Here is a 19,566-nt window from a genome sequence, read left to right on the forward strand (position 1 = left end):
GTCATCCAACCATCTCAACCTCTGTTGTCCCCTTCTCCTCCTGCCTTCAATCTTTCCCAGCATTAGGGTCTTTTCAAAGAGTCAGTTCTTTGCATCAGGTGGCCAAAGTATTGGAGTTTCAGGTTCAATGTGCTTGGCAGTCAGTAAAATAACACTTTTTAAAAAAAGAGATTACATGATGTAAATGTAATACATTCAGATGAAAAGTCAAAATTTTACTGGTATAAGGATTTCAAATATTAATATAATGAAAACTTGGCAGTATGTGTGAGAGAATATGAATGGTGATTACTTTAACATGTTTGGATTAAGGATATTACTTTTATTTCTTTTTTTCTTATTTGTATTTTCTTCTATGACAAGGCATCATTTAGCGTAAAAGACAGACATCTTCAATAACAACTCTGAAGGCAAAGGAAAACAACTGTGATTTTCAGCTTTGGTTCAGTTGCTCAGTCGTGTCCAACTCTTTGAGATCCCATGGACTGCAGCACACCAGGCCTCTCTGTCCATCATCAACTGCCAAAGTCTACTCCAGCTCATCTCCATTGAGTCAGTGATGCCATCCAACCATCTCATCCTCTGTTGTCCCCTTCTGCCCCTGCCTTCAATCTTTCCCAGCATCAGGGTCTTTTCAAATGAGTCAGTTCTTTGCATCAGGTGGCCAAAGTACTGGAGTTTCAGCTTCAACATCAGTCCTTCCAATGAACATTCAGGACTGATCTCCTTTAGGATGGACTGGTTGGATCTCCCTGCAGTCCAAGGGACTCTCAAGAGTCTTCTCCAACACCACAGTTCAAAAGCATCAATTCTTCTGCACTCAGCTTTCTTTATAGTCCAACTCTCACATCCATACATGATCACTGGAAAACCATAGCCTTGACTAGACGGACCCTTGTTGGTAAATTAATATCTCTGCTTTTTAATATGCTGTCTAGGTTGGTCACAACTTTCCTTCCAAGGAGTTAGCATCTTTTAATTTCATTGCTGCAATCACCATCTGCAGTGATTTTGGAGCCCCCCCAAAAATAAAGTCAACCACTGTTTCCACTGTTTCCCCATCTATTTGTCATGAAGCGATGGGACCGGATGCCATGATGTTAGTTTTCTGAATGTTGAGTTTTAAGCCAACTTTTTCACTCTCCTCTTTTACTTTCATCAAGAGGCTCTTTAGTTCTTCTTCACTTTATGCCATAAGGGTGGTATCATCTGCATATCTGAGGTTATTGATATTTCTCCCAGCAATCTTGATTCCAGCTTGGAATATGTTAAATATTCACTCATTTTATGATATAGGGTTTCTTTCTTATTTTGCAACCATTAAGTCCTCTGGCTTCTGAAAGAGTCTGAGACTAAGACTCTATCCTTGCAACCTGGGTGGGGCTAGTCCTGGGGTAGCTGCTGTCCTGAGTGCTGAAGGAAGTGGCCCCACTCCTGCCCCATCCACTTCCACCCACTTGTCCTCCACTCCCTAAAACATCCAAATGAAAATGAAGTCCTGGTCATGACTCTGTGATAGGAAATAAATTTTTTTTCAGTTCTCAACTTCAGGTCAGCATCACAGCAAGGCCCTTTGAAACTGCTATAGATGTAAATATGGGAATTTTGAAGTTGCTGAATCTCTTAATGATAGTCTTCTGAAGCAGCAGGTTTCCACATGTCCCCAAATTTAAATATACCTATGAGGACTTTAAAACATTTTAAATTTATGAAAGCAATGCAGAAAGAAGTGAGGAAATGAACTCATCGATTACTAATGCTTACTACACACTGAGTCAGTCATTTTGCATATGCTTGTTTATTCAATCTCCCCAACAGCCCAGGAAAGTGGCTACAATTATGTAATAAAGGAACTGAGAGATAAACAGTTTTCTTAAGCCAAACAACTAGTAAATGGCAGACTGGGACGGTGACCTTTATATTACCATGTCAGGGAGCAAATCCAAGGTCATCTGACCCTCTCTGCATCAAGCAGTTGGACTTCCCTAATGAGTAGTCTTACACTTAGGATCCAAGTTCCCTTCTGAGCCTCCCCGCTAAAGGCCGCCAGGTTTACAGCAACCCCCACCTGCCTGGAACCTAGCAGATCCCATGTGCTCCTTGCTGTCTTCTACACGAGACTAGGGCAGAGGTGACCACGAAGTTTGATTTCCAATCTGCCACGTGAGGTGTCTAGGGTCAGAGAGGATCCCAGGAGAGAAGGTGCTGGGTCATTGCTGGCCTGCACTCAGCGGCTCCACCCGCAGCCAGAGTCCGCCCTCGGTGCGCAGGATCAGCTCTGGCTTTCGGCACGGCTCCTTGTCTGGCAGAACGCGGAAGCGCAGCAAGGTGAGCGCCAAGATCACTTTCATCTCAGTCATGGCGAATGTCTGCCCAATGCAGTTCCTGCAGGCAGGAGTGGTGGCTCTGACTATTCCCTGAACCTTCATCCCAGCCTCACCAAGCCGGAAATCTGGCCCACAACCCCCATGCCCATCTGCAGAGACAGAGAAGTCGAACAATGCCTGGGACCCCCGACATGGGTTTGCATATCCCCTGGGCCTGGTCCAGATTCCAGTTCTGAACGCGGGAGGAAAAGGGCTCTCAGCACACTGCAGCCCCTCCTTGGGCCCACCTCCATTCCCCAAACGTTTATCTATCACCTCCAGGGCAGGGGAGAGAAGGAAAGTCAGAACTCTGACCATCTTCATTTTTCTCACCTCCCTGCCTGACAGTCATGTCTGGAATCTCAGTCCCAGATGCTGCCACCCCCACCACTGTATTCCCACCTCAAATGCCCAATGTCCTCACCTGGGACCTGCTGAGAAGGGAATAAAAGCCAGAGGTGACCTCCCTTTGATGTTTTCTGGGTCGAAGCGGAAGGGGTCATAGACCTGGGGGCAAGACAAGACAGGGTTACTGGGTGGTATCTCCCAGGACGTCCATCCTTGGAGAGGCAGATGTGTGTATCACGGGGAGAGAATGATGTATCACAGGGTTTGCCAGAACCCTGTGCCCTCCTTGGGTCTCCAAAAGGGAATGGACAAAGATGATGGAGGCAGGGAGTGGGGGAGGCATCACCTCAGGGTCTGGCCACACAGATGGGTTGTGGTGGGTCCCGAAAATATCAATGAGGCAGACAACACCTGTGGAACAGGAGGGACCAGTCAGGACTAGGTCCGTCCTGCCTTATTGGCCCCTCTTTCTGACCAGGAACCTCCTCCCCTAATCATTGTGGGCACCTTTGGGGATGACCCGGCCATCTGGGAGCACAATGTCCTGGGTACAGCGGCGGGAGATGCTGGTGACTGGGGGGTGCAACCGCAGACTCTCCTTGATGCACATGGTCAGGAAGGGCAACTGGGCCAGGTCATCCCTATGGAAACCTCATGACAATTATCCAGGAAACAAAAACAGAGACACTCCTCAGCCCTTCGATTATTCCTTAAGATCCTTCTTCCTAAAACAAAATCCCAGATGGATAAAATATCTCCAAATTGACTGTCATATACGTAAATATAGATAGCTCTTTCTTTGACCATCATGACTCAGTATAAGTTTTAAGAAAGAAAGAAGGAAGGAAGGAAGAAATGCAGGATCAAAAAAGTACTAGAAGAAACTTAGCCAGATATTTTTAGATTTTCTGAACAACTCACCTAAAAGTCAATCATAGAAACTTTTACAATTTTGTAAATATAAAACATTTTTATGGCAAGACCACAAAACCAGAAGACAAATGAGTAAGAAACAGATTCAGTGTTTACTCTTAACTACAGGACTAGAGATGCTAGCTAATACACTTATGTCGGTGGGGGCGGGGGGCGGGGAGGCGAGGGAGGAGAGTAATGCCATTTGAAATGTGGGGCAAATGTGTCATGTTTTGCAGATAGTGATTTTATATTTAGAAAATAAGTGAATTCACTGGAAAACTTTTATAAACATTGAAGACAAGATCCAGTAAGGGGGGGCTGAATTCTTTTTTTTAAATCCCCCCCTTTCTGTATGGTGATTTAAATTCTTCATAGCTGACACAGTTAACTAGCTCAAAACTGGAAAACTTCAAGACAAACCCCCTATGTTCCAACAGCACTCACTTCCCCTCCTCAGTTTTTCTAGTGATTATTTTTTATGTATCCTTCCAGAGGTACCTTTTTGCATTAAAAAAAAATTATATAGTAGCATACTGAATACCATACACACTGCTGTTCATTTCAAGTAACGTATACCAATGTCTTATACATCTCTTGGAATTTGTGTCAAAAACAGAGCCTTCCACACTCTGGAGCTAGAAAATAACTTCTCATGGTTTATTCTACAGACTTTAAGACTTCTTTATTTTTCATTTAAATCTTTAATTCGTGTGGATGTTATTTTCTCATAATGCCCAAGAAGCAGGATGAATTAACTTTTCTCCATATACATCCCTAGTTGACCCAGAGCTTTTATTAAACAACCTTTATTTTCCCTAATGATAAGAGACTAAATATTTAGCATTTGCTGTTGCTTGCTATGGACAAGAAAGCTTTATCCTTAAATTATTAGTTTTTCTATTAGAAATAGCAGTCAGTTAGAAAAGATAATAAAAGAAAAGATGATGGTGATGATACAAAGTGTGTGTGTGTTGGTATCTCAGTCGTGTCTGACTCTGAGACTCCATGGACTGTAGTTTGCCAGCCTCCTCTGTCCATGGGATTCTCCGGGCAAGAATACTGAAGTGGGTCGCCATTCCCATCTCCATGATATAAAGCATCTGAATTCAACTTATCAAGAAATGTGAATGTGTATTATCCAAATAAACTTATAAATATTTTTCAATCCAGATAGACTATATTGTTTACCATAGCAACAAGGGTATCTAAGGGTTAATTTAACAACATGTAAGCTGCACTCAATATGCCAGCAAATTTGGAAAACTCAACAGTGGCCACAGGACTGGAAAAGGTCAGTTTTCATTCCAGTCCCAAAGAAAGGCAATGCCAAAGAATGCTCAAACTACCGCACAATTGCACTCATCTCCCATGCTAGTAAAGTAATGCTCAAAATTCTCCAAGCCAGGCTTCAGCAATATGTGAACCATGAACTTCCTGATGTTCAAGCTGGTTTTAGAAAAGGCAGAGGAACCAGAGATCAAATTGCCAACATCCGCTGATCATGGAAAAAGCAAGAGAGTTCCAGAAAAGCATCTATTTCTGCTTTATTGACTATGCCAAAGGCTTTGACTGTGTGGATCACAATAAACTGTGGAAAATTCTGAAAGAGATGGGAATACCAGACCACCTGAGCTGCCTCTTGAGAAATCTGTATGCAGGTCAGGAAGCAACAGTTAGAACTGGACATGGAACAACAGACTGGTTCCAAATAGGAAAAGGAGTTTGTCAAGGCTGTATATTGTCACCCTGTTTATTTAACTTATATGCAGAGTACATCATGAGAAACGCTGGACTGGAAGAAGCACAAGCTGGAATCAAGATTGCTGGTAGAAATATCAATAACCTCAGATATGCAGATGCCACCACCCTTATGGCAGAAAGTGAAGAGGAACTCAAAAGCCACTTGATGAAAGTGAAAGTGGAGAGTGAAAAAGTTGGCTTAAAGCTCAACATTCAGAAAACGAAGATCATGGCATCCGGTCCCACCACTTCATAGGAAATAGATGGGGAAACAGTGGAAACAGTGTCAGACTTTATTTTTCTGGGCTCCAAAATCACTCCAGATGGTGACTGCAGCCATGAAATTAAAAGACGCTTACTCCTTGGAAGGAAAGTTATGACCAACCTAGATAGCATATTCAAAAGCAGAGACATTACTTTGCCAACAAAGGTCCATCTAGTCAAGGCTATGGTTTTTCCTGTGGTCATGTATGGATGTGAGAGTTGTACTGTGAAGAAGGCTGAGCGCCGAAGAATTGATGCTTTTGAACTGTGGTGTTGGAGAAGACTCTTGAGAGTCCCTTGGACTGCGAGGAGATCCAACCAGTCCATTCTGAAGGAGATCAGCCCTGGGATTTCTTTGGAAGGAATGATGCTAAAGCTGCAACTCCAGTACTTTGGCCACCTCCTGCGAAGAGTTGACTCATTGGAGAAGACTCTGATGCTGGGAGGGATTGCGGGCAGGAGGAGAAGGGGACGACAGAGGATGAGATGGCTGGATGGCATCACTGACTCGATGGACGTGAGTCTGAGTGAAATCCGGGAGTTGGTGATGGACAGGGAGGCCTGGCGTGCTGCGATTCATGGGGTCGCAAAGAGTTGGACACGACTTAGTGACTGATCTGATCTGATCTGATCTGAGTATGATCTTTATGCTAAAATTTTAAGCTCCATTAAAAGCCTGGAGATTACATGGATATCCAAAAATGGATATCCACTTCAAGCTCTGGGATACTGTGTATTAATATTATGCTTCCCACAGGTCAATTATATATTCACAACAATCACCTCTCTCCATCCTTCCTTTCTCTCTCTCTTCTCCCTTCCTCCTAGTTCTTAATTTATTCCCTGCTGTCTTCCTGACCTAATTATATCTCAAATGCACCCAAATATCTACTCACCAATACTCAGGGTCTCATCTGAGGCACTTTTTTCCACCCTCGATTTTGTCCCTCTTAGCCTAAACTCCAGGCCTGCCCATGTACACTGGAAGTGTCCTGACTTGAAACTATGCCTCCACCAGGCTGGGAGCTCCTGGAAGGCAAAGACTGGGGGGCGTCTGGGACCTTCCTGAATCTCCAGGACAACAAAGAAGCTGGAAGGAATTGGAGATGGTATAGAACTGGGGATAGGGAGGCAGGGTGGCAGTGTTTACTAAATGGGGACTGGGTGGAGAAAGATGGGGGTATCCCTGGACAAGAGTTGAATACTTTATTCCCTCAATGATCCTTCTGAATCCTGGACTAATAATATGAGGAACTAGAGGGGAAAGGAAATGAGGAAACACAGAGTGAAGATGTTTGAAAACATGTGATTTCAGAGAGAAAATTAAGGGAGTGGAGGGGAAGTTCACTTACTGAATATGTGCCAAGTGTCATCATCTGTCCTCACACATTGTTGCAAATTATCTCAGAATCCAAATTTTTGTCCCAAGAGCCAGCTTGCCCTGCTCTACATGCTGAGTACTAGATCTTGCCTCTGGGCTCTGTTCCTATTCCCACTAAGTGAAAGAATCAACAAAAAGATTTTCTCTCTTCCCCAACTAGGGAGCAGAGCCAAGGAGAGGGATTCAAAAAAAGGCCATGAGGTCTTGAACTCACCATTCAATCTCTTTAGACTCACGGTCCCTCAAAAGGTCTTGCACTTCTTGCCGGCAGCGCTCCTGGTATTCTGGGTGCTTTGCAAGGTTGTACAGGATCCAGGAGAGACCACTGGCTGTGGTGTCATGGCCTGAGTAGCATCCAGAAAGACTTGGATCTCTGGGCTACTTCAGCACCAAAGGTGAACAGCACCCTCACAGTAAGGACCATGGGGGTATTGGTAGGGATGAGGTAGCCCAAGATTCACACACCAAGTCCCTGGGATAGAGAGACTCTGCCCTTTCCTGTATTCTGTGTGTTTTTGCAAGGTTGTGTAGGATTTAGGAGAGGCCACTGGCTGTGGCATCATGGCCTGAGGGGCATCCAGAACCGCTTGGGTCTCTGGGTTACTTCAGTACTAGAGCATGGACAGCTCCCTTGCATTAAGGCCCATGGGGAGGGATGGGGTAGTCCAGGGTCAATTCAGCAAGTTCCCTCCCTTTCTCTAGCCCCAAACTGGGACCCTCACCCTCAAACATGAAGGTGTCAGCTTCAGCCCGGATATCTTCATCTGACAATCCCTTCCCATCCTCATCCTGCAGAGAAAGATCCCCAGAATCACATTAGTTCTGAAGGCCCCTGAGTCTAATGTGAAACAATCTGTAAAACTGCATATAAGAACCCAATCCCAACCTGAAGCCCTAGAAATCCTTTGCTCAGCCTGTAACTAGAGGCCATATTCCATAGGCCTCCTCCTTAACATCTTTCTCTACTGTGTTGTCCCTGGTGAGAGGAATCAGTGATCTGTAAATATTTTCATGTTTATACATGACAGGGGATTTCTGCAAAAAGTTTCTGGCAATCTGGGTTACAACCTGGGTTATAAACTATAGAACCTGTAGAATTTGCCTTCTCACCAGAGTATTTGTTTAAGCTCCAGAATAATCTTTCTTCCAGTCCCTCTCTCCCTCTCTCCATAGGGATAAAGGGGCTGATGTATCAATTGCCCTGTATAAGTTCCAAATGTCAAAATCTAGAGGTACTTGTACTGAGATCCAAGCATGGCTGATGTACAAAAAAAGTATCATGGTGCCCTCATAGGCATTTGGAAATGGGGAGCCAGAGCTACAATTCTACTCAGGCTACTATTATGGCCATGAGAAATAAATGTGCTGCTCTGCTCCAGGATTCTGTGTATACATATATAGATTCTGTACATACATGTAGAGCCTACCTCAGTGGTAGACTGACTTATCAGTTTGCATTAGAATCAAATCACAGGCCCTTCACAGTTTCAGACTTAGCAGTCTCCTACAAGCTATACTGCAAATGATCATCTCTAAAACATCCCTGACCCATCCCTCCCTTCTACAAGCACCTTCCACGGCTCCCCAGGACCCTCTGCATCCCATTCAAATTATTTGATCAGATCAAAGTCCTTTCTACCTCTTGAACTCACATCCCAGAGGAACCCACCTTGGTCAGCAGAAGCACATCAATGAAGTCCAAAGTCTTAGTCTTCGCCTTGGCCTTGAGGAAGTCATCAATATTCTCCTTGGGGAGAGTGCGGCGCCGCTCCTGAATGACGGCATCTGTGAAGTCGTGCACTAGGCGGCAGGCCTTGCGGAAGCGCTGCCCATCTGAGGTGAGATAGTACAGGAAGTCCATATACAGGAAGAGCTGTTGGTTTCTTTTTGATACAAGCGCACTAAGCTCCAAGATGGCAGCGATATATTCGCTGGGCTTCCTGAGGAAGAGAGCATAAGGGAGGCAACAACTTAAAACCTGAAGCCCAGAAGCCAGGGTCTACCTCCCTTCAGGAATTGAGGCTCCAAGAACAAATAACCCACAGATACAGCGTGGGGATGAGCCAGAAGATGTGACTCTTCAGACTCTTCTCAACCCACATCCTATCTAAGTGAGCTGCCTCCATGCCCCAGGCACCCAGAGCACAGCTTAGATACCATGCTTCTCTCCTTTCTCTCTCACCCAGTATCTGCCCCTTCTCTTTCTCCATACTGTCCACTTGTCTCAGCCCTTATCCTTTCCCAGCTGGTCAATGGCCCAGCCCCTTCCTTAGTCTCCTTACATCCAGTGTCAACAGCATCCAGCGTCTACATGACTATTGGATTCTCTTGAGTCGGATGTCCAAGCTCAACTTTAACCAAGACCTTCATGTGCTCAAACACCTTCCATAGCTTCCAGAAAACCTCAGATAAAGTTCATATCTTCTTAGCCTGACTTCAGAATTCTCTTAAGATATCACCTTCTCATTCCTCCAACCTTTTTTTCATGGTGTCTCCTCACAGTTGCACATACTTTTCTTATCCTACCCTCCTTGCCTTTATCAAAGGGTTCTACCTACCTGGAAGGATAGCTCCTTCTCTTTCCATTTCCTGTCCTGGGTTGTCCATCTCTGAGCCACGTCCTCCAGGAAGGCCCTTCCAATTGCCCTGCTCAGTCCTCCCTCCCCCATCTACTTCCTTGAGTCTATGACTCATGTTTCCAGGCCCAGCGATGAAACTCACTCTTGGCAATTGCTGTCAAAACTGAAGACACATTTCTGCAGACTGTCCAGGGTCAGGAGGCTGATGTGTTCAAACATGTCCAGATGGGTGTGGCCCTCTGTGATCAGGCGCTCCCACTTGGCCTGGTCAGAGAAGGAGACAAAGCTGGGGCCCCTTCACAACCATCTGGGTGGACTACCGTAAGACCTTGCCTCTTGGTTCCAGGACCATCCCCAGGGAGCATCAAGCTTGAGTGGAAGTGCAAGCTGTTATTTGTAGAACGTGAAGTTCTCATTGCTGGAAGTCAAGAGACCTGGATTTAAATCCTGACTCAGCCTCCTGCTCTCTGTATATTCTTTATCAATTTGTGGCATTAATCCAATGCTCAATAAATCTTGCTTTCATCATCTTCATTGTTAAAAGCTGATTAGGAAACTGTCCCTTATGTTGAGAAAGGCCAAGGTCCTCCATGGGCCTTGAGTATCCCTGCATATTCTTGCTTGGTATACTAAAAAAATTGGAAGACCCTGATGTTCTTTACCTGGGCCATTTCTCAGAGTTGTGTTTGTAGTAAACAACCTTGAGGAGTGAGGTAATGTGTCCTCCTGGGAAAATATCAGGCTTGCTTCTAGTTCTAAAAGTCATAGAGTCCCTAAACCTAGTAGTTCTCCCCACTGTAATACAACATACTACACGAGCAGGTGCCAGTTGAAGCCCACCTGTGTCATCCTCATGGAATTTGATTACTTGGAAGAAGAATACAAACCAACAGGAAGCACATGCCATTTACTGAGCCAAGAGTAATAAATTAGCCTTTGTCTGTGACTCAGGACTCTCATGTCTAATGGCAGAATCCATGAAACAGTAACAAGCTCACTTGTCCATTTGCAAGTATAGAAAAATCCCAAGCACCTCACAAAATCCTTTCTTTAATTCTTCAAACCCTTTGCAATGTGATTTTTAAGTAAATTATAATAGGGCATGGAGCTTATTTCACCATCCTTTGATTCTGATTTAACCTTGGACCTGCTTTGGCCAATAACCTAAGAAAAATGATGATTAGTGTGCCCCATAGGCTTTCCTGATAGTTCACTTGGTAAAGAATCCACCTGTAATGCAGGAGACCCCAGTTCGATTCCTGAGTCGGGAAGATCCACTGGAGAAGGGATAGGCTACCAACTCCTGTATTCTTGGGCTTCCCTGTGGCTCAGCTGGTAAAGAATCTGCCTGCAGTGTGGGAGACCTGGGTTGGGAAGATCCCATGGAGAAGGAAAAGGCTACCCACTCCAGTATTCTACCCTAGAGAATTCCATGGACTGTATAGTCCATGGGGTCACAAAGAGTCAGGCACAACTGAGTGACTTTCACTTTCAGGGTACCCCAAACCAAGACCCGAAAAGGCATTGCATTTCTGCATTGTCTGTTGTAACTTCTTTTTCAATTCTAATTTTATCAATTTGAGTCTTCCCTCTTCTTTCCTGAGAAGTCTGGCTAATGGTTTATCAATTTTATTTATCTTCTCAAAGAAACACCTTTAGTTTTGTTGCTCTTTGGTACTTTTTTCCTCATTTCTTTTTTATTTCAGCTCCAATCTCTCTGATTTCTTTCCTTCCACTAACTTTGGGGGTTTGTTGTTCTTCCTTTCTATTTGCCTTAGGTGTAAATTAGGTTGTTTATTTGATATTTTTCTTGTTTTTTTGAGGTAGGCTTGAAAAGCAGTTCTTAGAACTATTTTTGCTGCATCCCATAGATTTCAAGTTGTCATGTTTTCAGTGTCATTGGTTTTTAGGTATTTTTAAATTGTGTTTGTGTTTTTTGCAGTTTTTTCCTATAATTGATATCTAACCACATAGCATAGGGGTCAGAAAAAAATGCTTGATACAATTTCAATTTTCTTAAATTTACCAAGGCTTGATTTGTGACCCAAGATGTGATCTATCCTGGGTCACATGTGCACTTGAGGACAAAAAAAAATGTATTCTGTTGCTCTTGGAAGGGTTGTCCTGTAGATATCAATTAGGTCCATCTGGAATAATGTGAAAACACAACCCTCAGAATAGCAGAAAATAATTGCAAATAAATAAACTGACAAAGGATTAATCTCCAAAATATACAAGCAGCCAATGCAGCTCAAAATCAGAAAAACAAACAAGACAATCAAAAAATGGGCAGAGGCCCTCAAAAGGAATTTCTCCAAAGACATACACGTGGCCAATTAACACACAAAAAAGGTGCTCAGTCTTGCTCATTGTTAGAGAAATGCAAATCAAAACTAAAGTGAGGTATTACCTCACCCCAGTTAGAACTTCCATCATCAAAAACTCTCAAGCAATAAATGCTGGAGAGTATGTGGAGAAAAGGAAACCTTCTTGCACTATCGGTGTGACTATAAATTGATACAAGCCACTGTGGAGAGCAGTATGGGGATTTCTTTAAAACCAGGAATACTAAGCAAATATCTTGAGAAAATCATAGTTCAAAAAGTCACATATACCCTAATGTTCATTGCTGCACTATTTACAATAGCCAGGATATGGAAACAACCTAGATGCCCATTGACAGATGAATGGATAAAGAAGTTGTGGTACATAGGTACATAGGTACAATGTACTTAGTCATCAAAAGGAACAAATGTGAATCAGTCGTACTGAGGTGGATGAATCTAGAGCTTGTTACACTGAGTGAAGTAAGTTTTATATTGGCCAAGAGAAAAACAAATATATATATATATATATATATATATATATATATATGGAATTTGCTTCCCTGGTGGCTCAAACATTAAAGAATCCACTTGCAATGCAAGGAGACTCAGGTTCAATCCCTGGGTCAGGGAGAGCCCTGGAGAAGGGAATGGCAATCCACTCCAGTATTCTTGCCTGGAGAGTTCCATGGACAGAGGAGCCTGTGGACTACAGTCCATGGGGTCATAAAGAATTGGACACAACTGAGAGACTAACACTTTCACTTTTCATAGAATCTGGAAAAATGGCACTGATAAACCTAATTGCAGGGCAGGAATGGAGATTCAGATATAGAGAACAGACTCTTGAACACCACAGGGAGAAGAGGGGGTGGAGCAAATTGAGAAAGTAGCGTTGACGTATATATTACTATTATGTGTAAAATAGATAGCTACAGGGAAGCTGCTATATATGACTGATTAGCATTGTGGTATGGCAGAAACTGACTCAAAATTGTAAAGCAATTAAACTCCAATTAAAAACTAAAATAAAAATACAAGGGCATTGCAGTTTCTTCTCAGTCTGTTGGAATATTGCTTCTGCCAGTGAACAAACCTGAAATGTCTTCTAGAGAGAGAATCACATAAAAGGAAGTCCATTTGACCTGGGTGAAATGATCCGAGATCATCTGAGAAGGGATAGGCTACCCACTCCAGTATTCTTGGGCTTTCCTGGTGGCTCAGCTGGTAAAGAATCTTCCTGCAATGTGGGAGACCTGGGTTCAATCCCTGGGTTGGGAAAATCCCCTGGAGAAGGGAAAGGCTACCTACTCCAGTATTTGAGCCTGGAGGACTCCATGGACTGTATGGAGTCACAAAGAGTCAGACACAACTGAGTGACTTTCACTTTTGTGTTATTGTTTGTAAGTGATTTGTTACTCCAGAATAACTACTATACAACATTCATTATTTTCCTAAAATATGTCTCAAGATTCCAAGGCTTCTGTGAAGAAAAAGAGAAACTAACAGATTCTGAGCACCTACTATGTGCCAGGAACATGGCTCCATTACATTATTTTGACCACTTTGCAAAGCAAGGCTCACATTATACTTATTTATCAGCCAAGGAAACTAAGGTTCAGAAGGAAGAACAATGGCCTCAAGGTCAACTGGAAGATCCAGAATTCCAGACAAGATGTTCCTGAGTCCCTGTTATCCTCAAGACTCCAGCTGGGACCCTGGGTTCAAGAGACTCACGTGCATGATCTCTGCACTCTTGGTGAAAATCTTCATATAGGGCTTCAGGATGTTGAAGTGGAAGGCGGGTGTCAGCAGGCGACGGTGGCTGCTCCACTTGTCACCAGCACTCAGCAGGAGCCCATCCCCTAGCAGAGACAGCCACGGGGAGTGAGCAAAGGAACCTTCCCCTGGGTCCCCAAAGTCATCCCCAATCCCCTTCACTCACAGTTACTCACCAAGCCAGGGTTTTAGACTGCCATAGAACTGCATGTCTTTGGGTGCAATGGCAGCTGAAATGAATAAAGACAATCAGGGGCCAGGTAGATGGCGAGGAGAGGGACTTTTGCTGGGGGATGGAGGCTTCTAGCCAGGAATCTGCATTCCCTCTCCAAGACCAACATAACAGAATGGGACCAAGAGCACAGGAAGCTGGGAAGGGAGAAGTGACCAGACCAGGCCGCAGCACAGAGAAGAGCAAAGGTAGAGCCCATAGACACAACTCAATGTGCTTAGACACATCCCAGAATGACACAACATGCCCCAACATTCCTTGACATAGCCTACAGAGTCCAACACATTCTGACACGGAAGCAAAACCCAGCCCTCTACAAAACACCTTTACAGGGACCAAGAACACCACACCCGCCCCAGCATGGGGACCTCTCCTGAGACATCTGACATGGCCCCATGTGTTACCATGGCCTGACATGGCCCCACCATGCATGACACAACCTGAAATGATGCAACAACTCTGCCATGGACCTGAAGACCATCTGACCTGCTCCCAGGGTGCCCCAGGCAGGCTCCAGGCAGGACTTGAATACAATGATTGGACAGACATGAACCAAGTGTGATCCAGGCATACCTTAAGACCCAAAACAGGCAGGATTCACACAAGGTCTCAGGCATTTCTCAAAGTGACCCTGAGCCCCAGACCTGAGGCAAACCCCACATGTAGCCCAGGAGTGATTAACAGGAGAACCAGACAATCTCTAATGACATTTCAGATAAGAACCAGAGAGACTCCTAGATGCCTCAAATGTCCTTGGCCACAGGTGAGCCCCAGACATGACTGAGAACATCTTTGAGCTCAGGTATAAAATATACTAGGTGGCACCAGGTATAACATACACCAATTGTAACCAGAATCCATGTGGATACATAAATGTGACCAGATGTAGCCATGCAGCAGACACTGCACAGACATGACCGGAGGTCAGGCAGGTGGGAGTCTGCCGTGAAAAACAGTGGTACCCTGGCCACACACCCCCACTGTCTGCATCATGATCAGCTGCCCAATTAGAGGCAACACAGACCATGACAGGGGACAAGCTGTGGCCAAGGATCTACCTGGAGCAAAGAGCACAGGTTTGATGCAGGTGGGGTGGAAGATGTAGATGATCACGTGCCAGGGCCCCACCCACCAGCAGCACGCATCCCCATAGGTGCCGGCCAGGCCCTGTGTGTACAGAAGAACTTCCTCCCAGTTCTGAATCTGGAGAGGAACAATTAGGACCTAATTCAAGCTCTTCTAGGCTGCCAGAGGGAAGGACCTGCAGGGCAGAGAGCCACACCTGAAGCCATGAATCAATTTCAGCAGCTGCTCCTCTGTCCTCACGCTTTCTCAGGCTCCTTCCCCACACCCTCCATAAAGGACAGTTGGATGTCCCTTCAGGTGCAGGGATAGAAAGGGTCTTTCCCTGTGTGGATCCCAAACACCATGTTCAACTCACTTCTCTCCCACCGCCATATTCCAGATAAGGAAACAGAGGCTCTGAATATTGAAATGACTTGCCCACAGTCACACAGATACTATGCCTGACACATGAGGCCAGGTTTGCCTGAATCCAGGGTCTGAGTTCTTAACCACTGAACTGCTCTGAGCCCTAAAACAATAGCTCAGGTAACCCTGTGCCTGCAAAGACATGCAATCAGACTCTCAGGAACATGAGAATTGGTCCTATGACCCCAGCCAGGCAAATTAAAGGGAACCTTCAACTTTTTCTAAAACTGTTTTTAATGAGTTCACTTTTCTATGGGGGTTGAGCTTGGAGGATTCAATCTTACCAGGATAAGAGGGAAGCCATCACAGATGAACACAGAACTAAATGATGAAAACAGATTTATGATGACATTTTAAGACCCAGATCCAGCTATCCTGAAGACATCTTCCTTGGAGTTTACAGTCAACTGATACTCTTTCTTTGTATAGATCATACAGGGTTGAGTTTCCACCACTAACAGCTGAAAGAAACTTCAGCAGCCAGAGAGAGCTAGGGCCCTTCCCAGAGTCACTCAGCATTCTGGTGTCAGAAACCAGGTCTCTGTCAGAAGCTGCCCATTCCCCTGCTTGCCTGGTCTGTCTGTGGATGGGCGGGGCAGGGGACAAAGTTAGGGAGCCAGGGTGGGATGAGATAGAGTCTCCTCAGGGAGATTCCTGGGCACTGGAGAAGGAAGGCCCTGAATTAGAAGTGGCTGAGCCACAGGATTATGGTCAAGAAACCGACCCACTGGAAAGGTGGATGTCACAAAAATAGCAGCCCAGATCATGCACCAGACATAAACTTTCATTGCTGGGGATCTGGGGATGAGTGAGGGCAGACCTGCCAGGGGGCCTGGGGTGCTATTGATGCCCACTGCATCACTCTACCCTCTGCTTTCAAATATATCATTGTTCCAGATCCAGTTCCAGCACCTCCTCTTCCAGAAAGCCTTCCAACATGCCCTGACAGAGGAACTTACTTCTTCTTGGGTTGCCACAGCCCATCTCCCTCCAGCCAATTCCTGACCAACCATACCAGGTCAGGTATATCCTGTTCCAGATCTGAGTCCTGAGATTGGGACATCTTTCAGCAGGGCACCAGAGTCGGGTATAGATAACAGAGTGAGGAAGAAGGGGACAGTGAAATGGGGGCTGATGAATATATGAAAGAAAGGAGGAAATGACTGAGCCAGAGAGGGGAGGAGGGGCCATGGTCCTGTAGGGGCCACATCAAATGTTGGCAAGGAGGAGCTGGAATCCCTCAAATGTGTCATGGCACCCACCACCACAAGCTCTGCCTGGGTACCTGAGGCGTTGGTGATGCTCCGGAGCATGTCAGGGTGGCAGAAGATGACCATTGGGATAATGGGGCCAAACCAGATCAAATATCCACGGGGGTAGTTGGCCGCCATCTGAGTGAAGTAGATCAGGCCCTGCTCCGTGGAGGGCACCTGCAAGCAAGGGAAGAGCCATCACTTCCAGATGGAGCAGTGGACAGTGTTTCAGATTCTGTACAGATGGAGAGAATCTCTGCTTCCTCCTTCTCTGGGGGCAGAAGGGACATGGAGCATCTCCAAGTCCCAAGGATGTACCCCAGGACACAGGGAAAAGACAGGCTCTCTACCCATAGGGAGGTTGACCTTGACTTGAGAAGTCAGATTTTTCATGTCCTGGGAGTGGTTCCAGTTCCAGGAGTGCCTACAGGAGGAGATCCCTATGGGGGAGGTTTGTGGATGCATGGTGGCCTCAGGACTTCTCCCTAGGTTTGGGTCCCACATCCTTTCATAATCTGGATGGTTCACATGGCCTCCAGTTCCTTACATGGTAAAGGGTCTGCAGACCTGGGACCTTCTGGCCCTGGCAGATCCCAAGGGACAGACATTAATCAAGAAAGCAACTCAGACCTACAAACTTTCTCTGTTGGCTAGGCTCTGTGAAGAGTGCATCCTGTCTGTCTATTCCTCTGCAACCTCGGGATACAACTTTCAATCATGCCACTTATAGATGAAGAAACTGACACCATATGCAGCCCAACGGGAAGAAGATGATGCTCCTAGAGAAGCGTCAGGTCCATCAGGATGCTCCATTCAAGCTTGACAAAGGTGCTCCAGGTGCTCTAGGCAGGTGAACATACGTCACTTTTACTTTTGGGCTTTGTTCCCCTCTCCCCAAGGACCTCAGGTGAGGGTTCAGTGCACTTGGTGAGAACTGGTCCGGAGAGAGAGAGTGACTCAGCCAAGGTCACACAGCAAGAGGGGCCGCAGGAAGGAAAAGTCCAGACCAGACCACACAGCCAAGCCCTTGGAGGGAAGAGCAGAACTGCAGTAATTTTATAACATTCCTGTTACCCCCAGGGCTTGCAGAGACCATTTCTAGACCCAGACTCTCAGGAAATCTACACAGCAAGCTTTGGAGCGCCCCCTGTTCTGGGCTTCTGAACTTTGCCATAATAAACCGGAAAATTGTAGTCAAGTCCTCCCTCAAGTTGTAGTTCTCATCCCAGACAGGAAAGAAAAAATGTTCTCATCTCTCAGCCGGGCTGTTAGATGGAAAGGGCTGAATACTCATTCCTTTGACCTTGACAGAAGGGGGTAATGGCAAGTTCGTCACCTAGATAACCAAACATTTATTTTGCATGCTTACAGTATGCCAGCCCTGGAGTACACACTGTAGTGACTGCTCCCTAGAACTGGCATCAAACTGCTGCTGCTAAGTCACTTCAGTTGTGTCTGACTCTGTGTGACCCCACTGGAAGGCGGTTAATATATAATTGGACAATTGACTGTTTATTAATCATAAGCAGAACCAATTCAAAGATCAAAGTCTGGGGCACAAAGTTGGCAAGCACAGAGGGCTTCTTAAAGAATAAGTGAACTTTATCCAGGTTGGGCAATGAGCCCGTTGGGATATCTTGGGAGGAGAGAAGGTAAGATTAGAGGAAGGGATCCTAGGAGAGAGAGGGTATGGGGAGCTGTGGTCCTATAGGTGGGGGTGGGGAGTTGATAGCCAGTTCCTGTGGGACAGCTGTAACCCAGAATGAAAAGACACAGGAAATGGACCACAAGGAGAGCAGACCCTGGACAGCACCCTTGAGGAGACCTCAAGGTCACCATGGAGACTGGAGAGGCCAGGAGACCAGGCTCTGTGCAGCCTGAACTAATGTGCTGCTGCTGCTGCTGCTAAGTCGCTTCAGTCGTGTCCGACTCTGTGCGACCCCATAGACGGCAGCCCACCAGGCTTCCCCGTCCCTGGGATTCTCCAGGCAAGAACACTGGAGTGGGTTGCCATTTCCTTCTCCAACGCATGAAAGTGAAAAGGGAAAGTGAAGTCGCTCAGTCGTGTCCGACTCTTCGCGACCCCATGGACTGCAGCCTACCAGGCTCCTCTGTCCATGGGATTTTCTAGGCAAAAGTACTGGAGTAGGGTGCCATTGCCTTCTCCGTGCACTAATGTATGGAAGTCAGGCAGGAAATGGACCTCAAAACAGACTAGGGCTGGAAGGACAGGATGTGGGGAAGGTCTCGATGGCAGAGCAGAGGAATGAGTGAGTGAAGAAGAGGGGGCTCCCTGGCTTCCCTTGCTTCTCTGCTATCCTAGACCCCACCCCCAACCTGAGCCCCATTCCTGACCCTCAGGAATTCCATCCACCCTGATCCCCCAGACCCATCCTGCTGCCCACACTCACCAGGTTCATGTGACCCAAGAACCAGTTTGGTTTTGGGGGCTGCAGGAAACATCGGAGGCAGCGAGAGTTGTTGTAGAAGGTATAGGTGCAGGCCAGGATGCGGGCCAGGATCCAGGAGGCCCCAGCCAGCAGCAGCAGCAGCCACAGGGAGGCTGCCAGCGGCCCAAGTCCCAGCTGAGACAGGATCAGCTCCAGCATCCTGTGGGGAAAACGGTGAAGGCTGAGCTCCTGAGGGTGAAAGAAGAGGCAGTGATAGTGAGCTGTGAAGCAGAGATAAATAGAGTGGAGGAGCAAGGGAGCGAAGGGCAGGGTGAGTGCTGGGGAGGGGGCAAGACAGGCTCAGAAATAGGCAGACATGGGCTCAAAAAAGGAAAGTCAGGGTAAGAGGGAGAATCAGAGACAGAGACAGAAAGACAGACACACAGAATGTTTGTGTGTTAGTTATCTACTGACATCCACTCATCTCCCAGACCAACTTGTTCC

At 46.0% G+C, this 19,566-nt stretch overlaps 1 protein-coding gene across 2 annotated transcripts; it reads right to left on the reverse strand.

Moving 5' to 3' along the window:
- Positions 1–1,919: 1,919 nt before the first annotated feature.
- On the reverse strand, positions 1,920–19,301 carry LOC129641940 (prostaglandin E2 omega-hydroxylase CYP4F21-like). Of its 2 annotated transcripts, none has more exons than XM_055566516.1 (12): positions 19,084–19,301; positions 14,987–15,131; positions 13,873–13,926; positions 13,655–13,782; positions 9,736–9,857; positions 8,684–8,954; positions 7,737–7,803; positions 7,229–7,358; positions 3,222–3,355; positions 3,061–3,125; positions 2,791–2,873; positions 1,920–2,385 (listed from the first exon to the last, which is right to left on the reverse strand). In XM_055566516.1, the coding sequence occupies exons 1-12, from the start codon at positions 19,279–19,281 to the stop codon at positions 2,211–2,213; spliced, it is 1,572 nt and encodes a 523-aa protein (XP_055422491.1). In that variant the 5' UTR covers positions 19,282–19,301; the 3' UTR covers positions 1,920–2,210. The 2 variants fall into 2 exon arrangements, with proteins under 2 accessions (XP_055422491.1, XP_055422490.1); XM_055566515.1 differs by lacking the exon at positions 14,987–15,131 and adding an exon at positions 16,705–16,849.
- Positions 19,302–19,566: the final 265 nt, after the last annotated feature.

The sequence above is a fragment of the Bubalus kerabau genome, chromosome 1 (assembly GCF_029407905.1).
Source record: "Bubalus kerabau isolate K-KA32 ecotype Philippines breed swamp buffalo chromosome 1, PCC_UOA_SB_1v2, whole genome shotgun sequence".
NCBI lineage: Eukaryota > Metazoa > Chordata > Mammalia > Artiodactyla > Bovidae > Bubalus > Bubalus kerabau.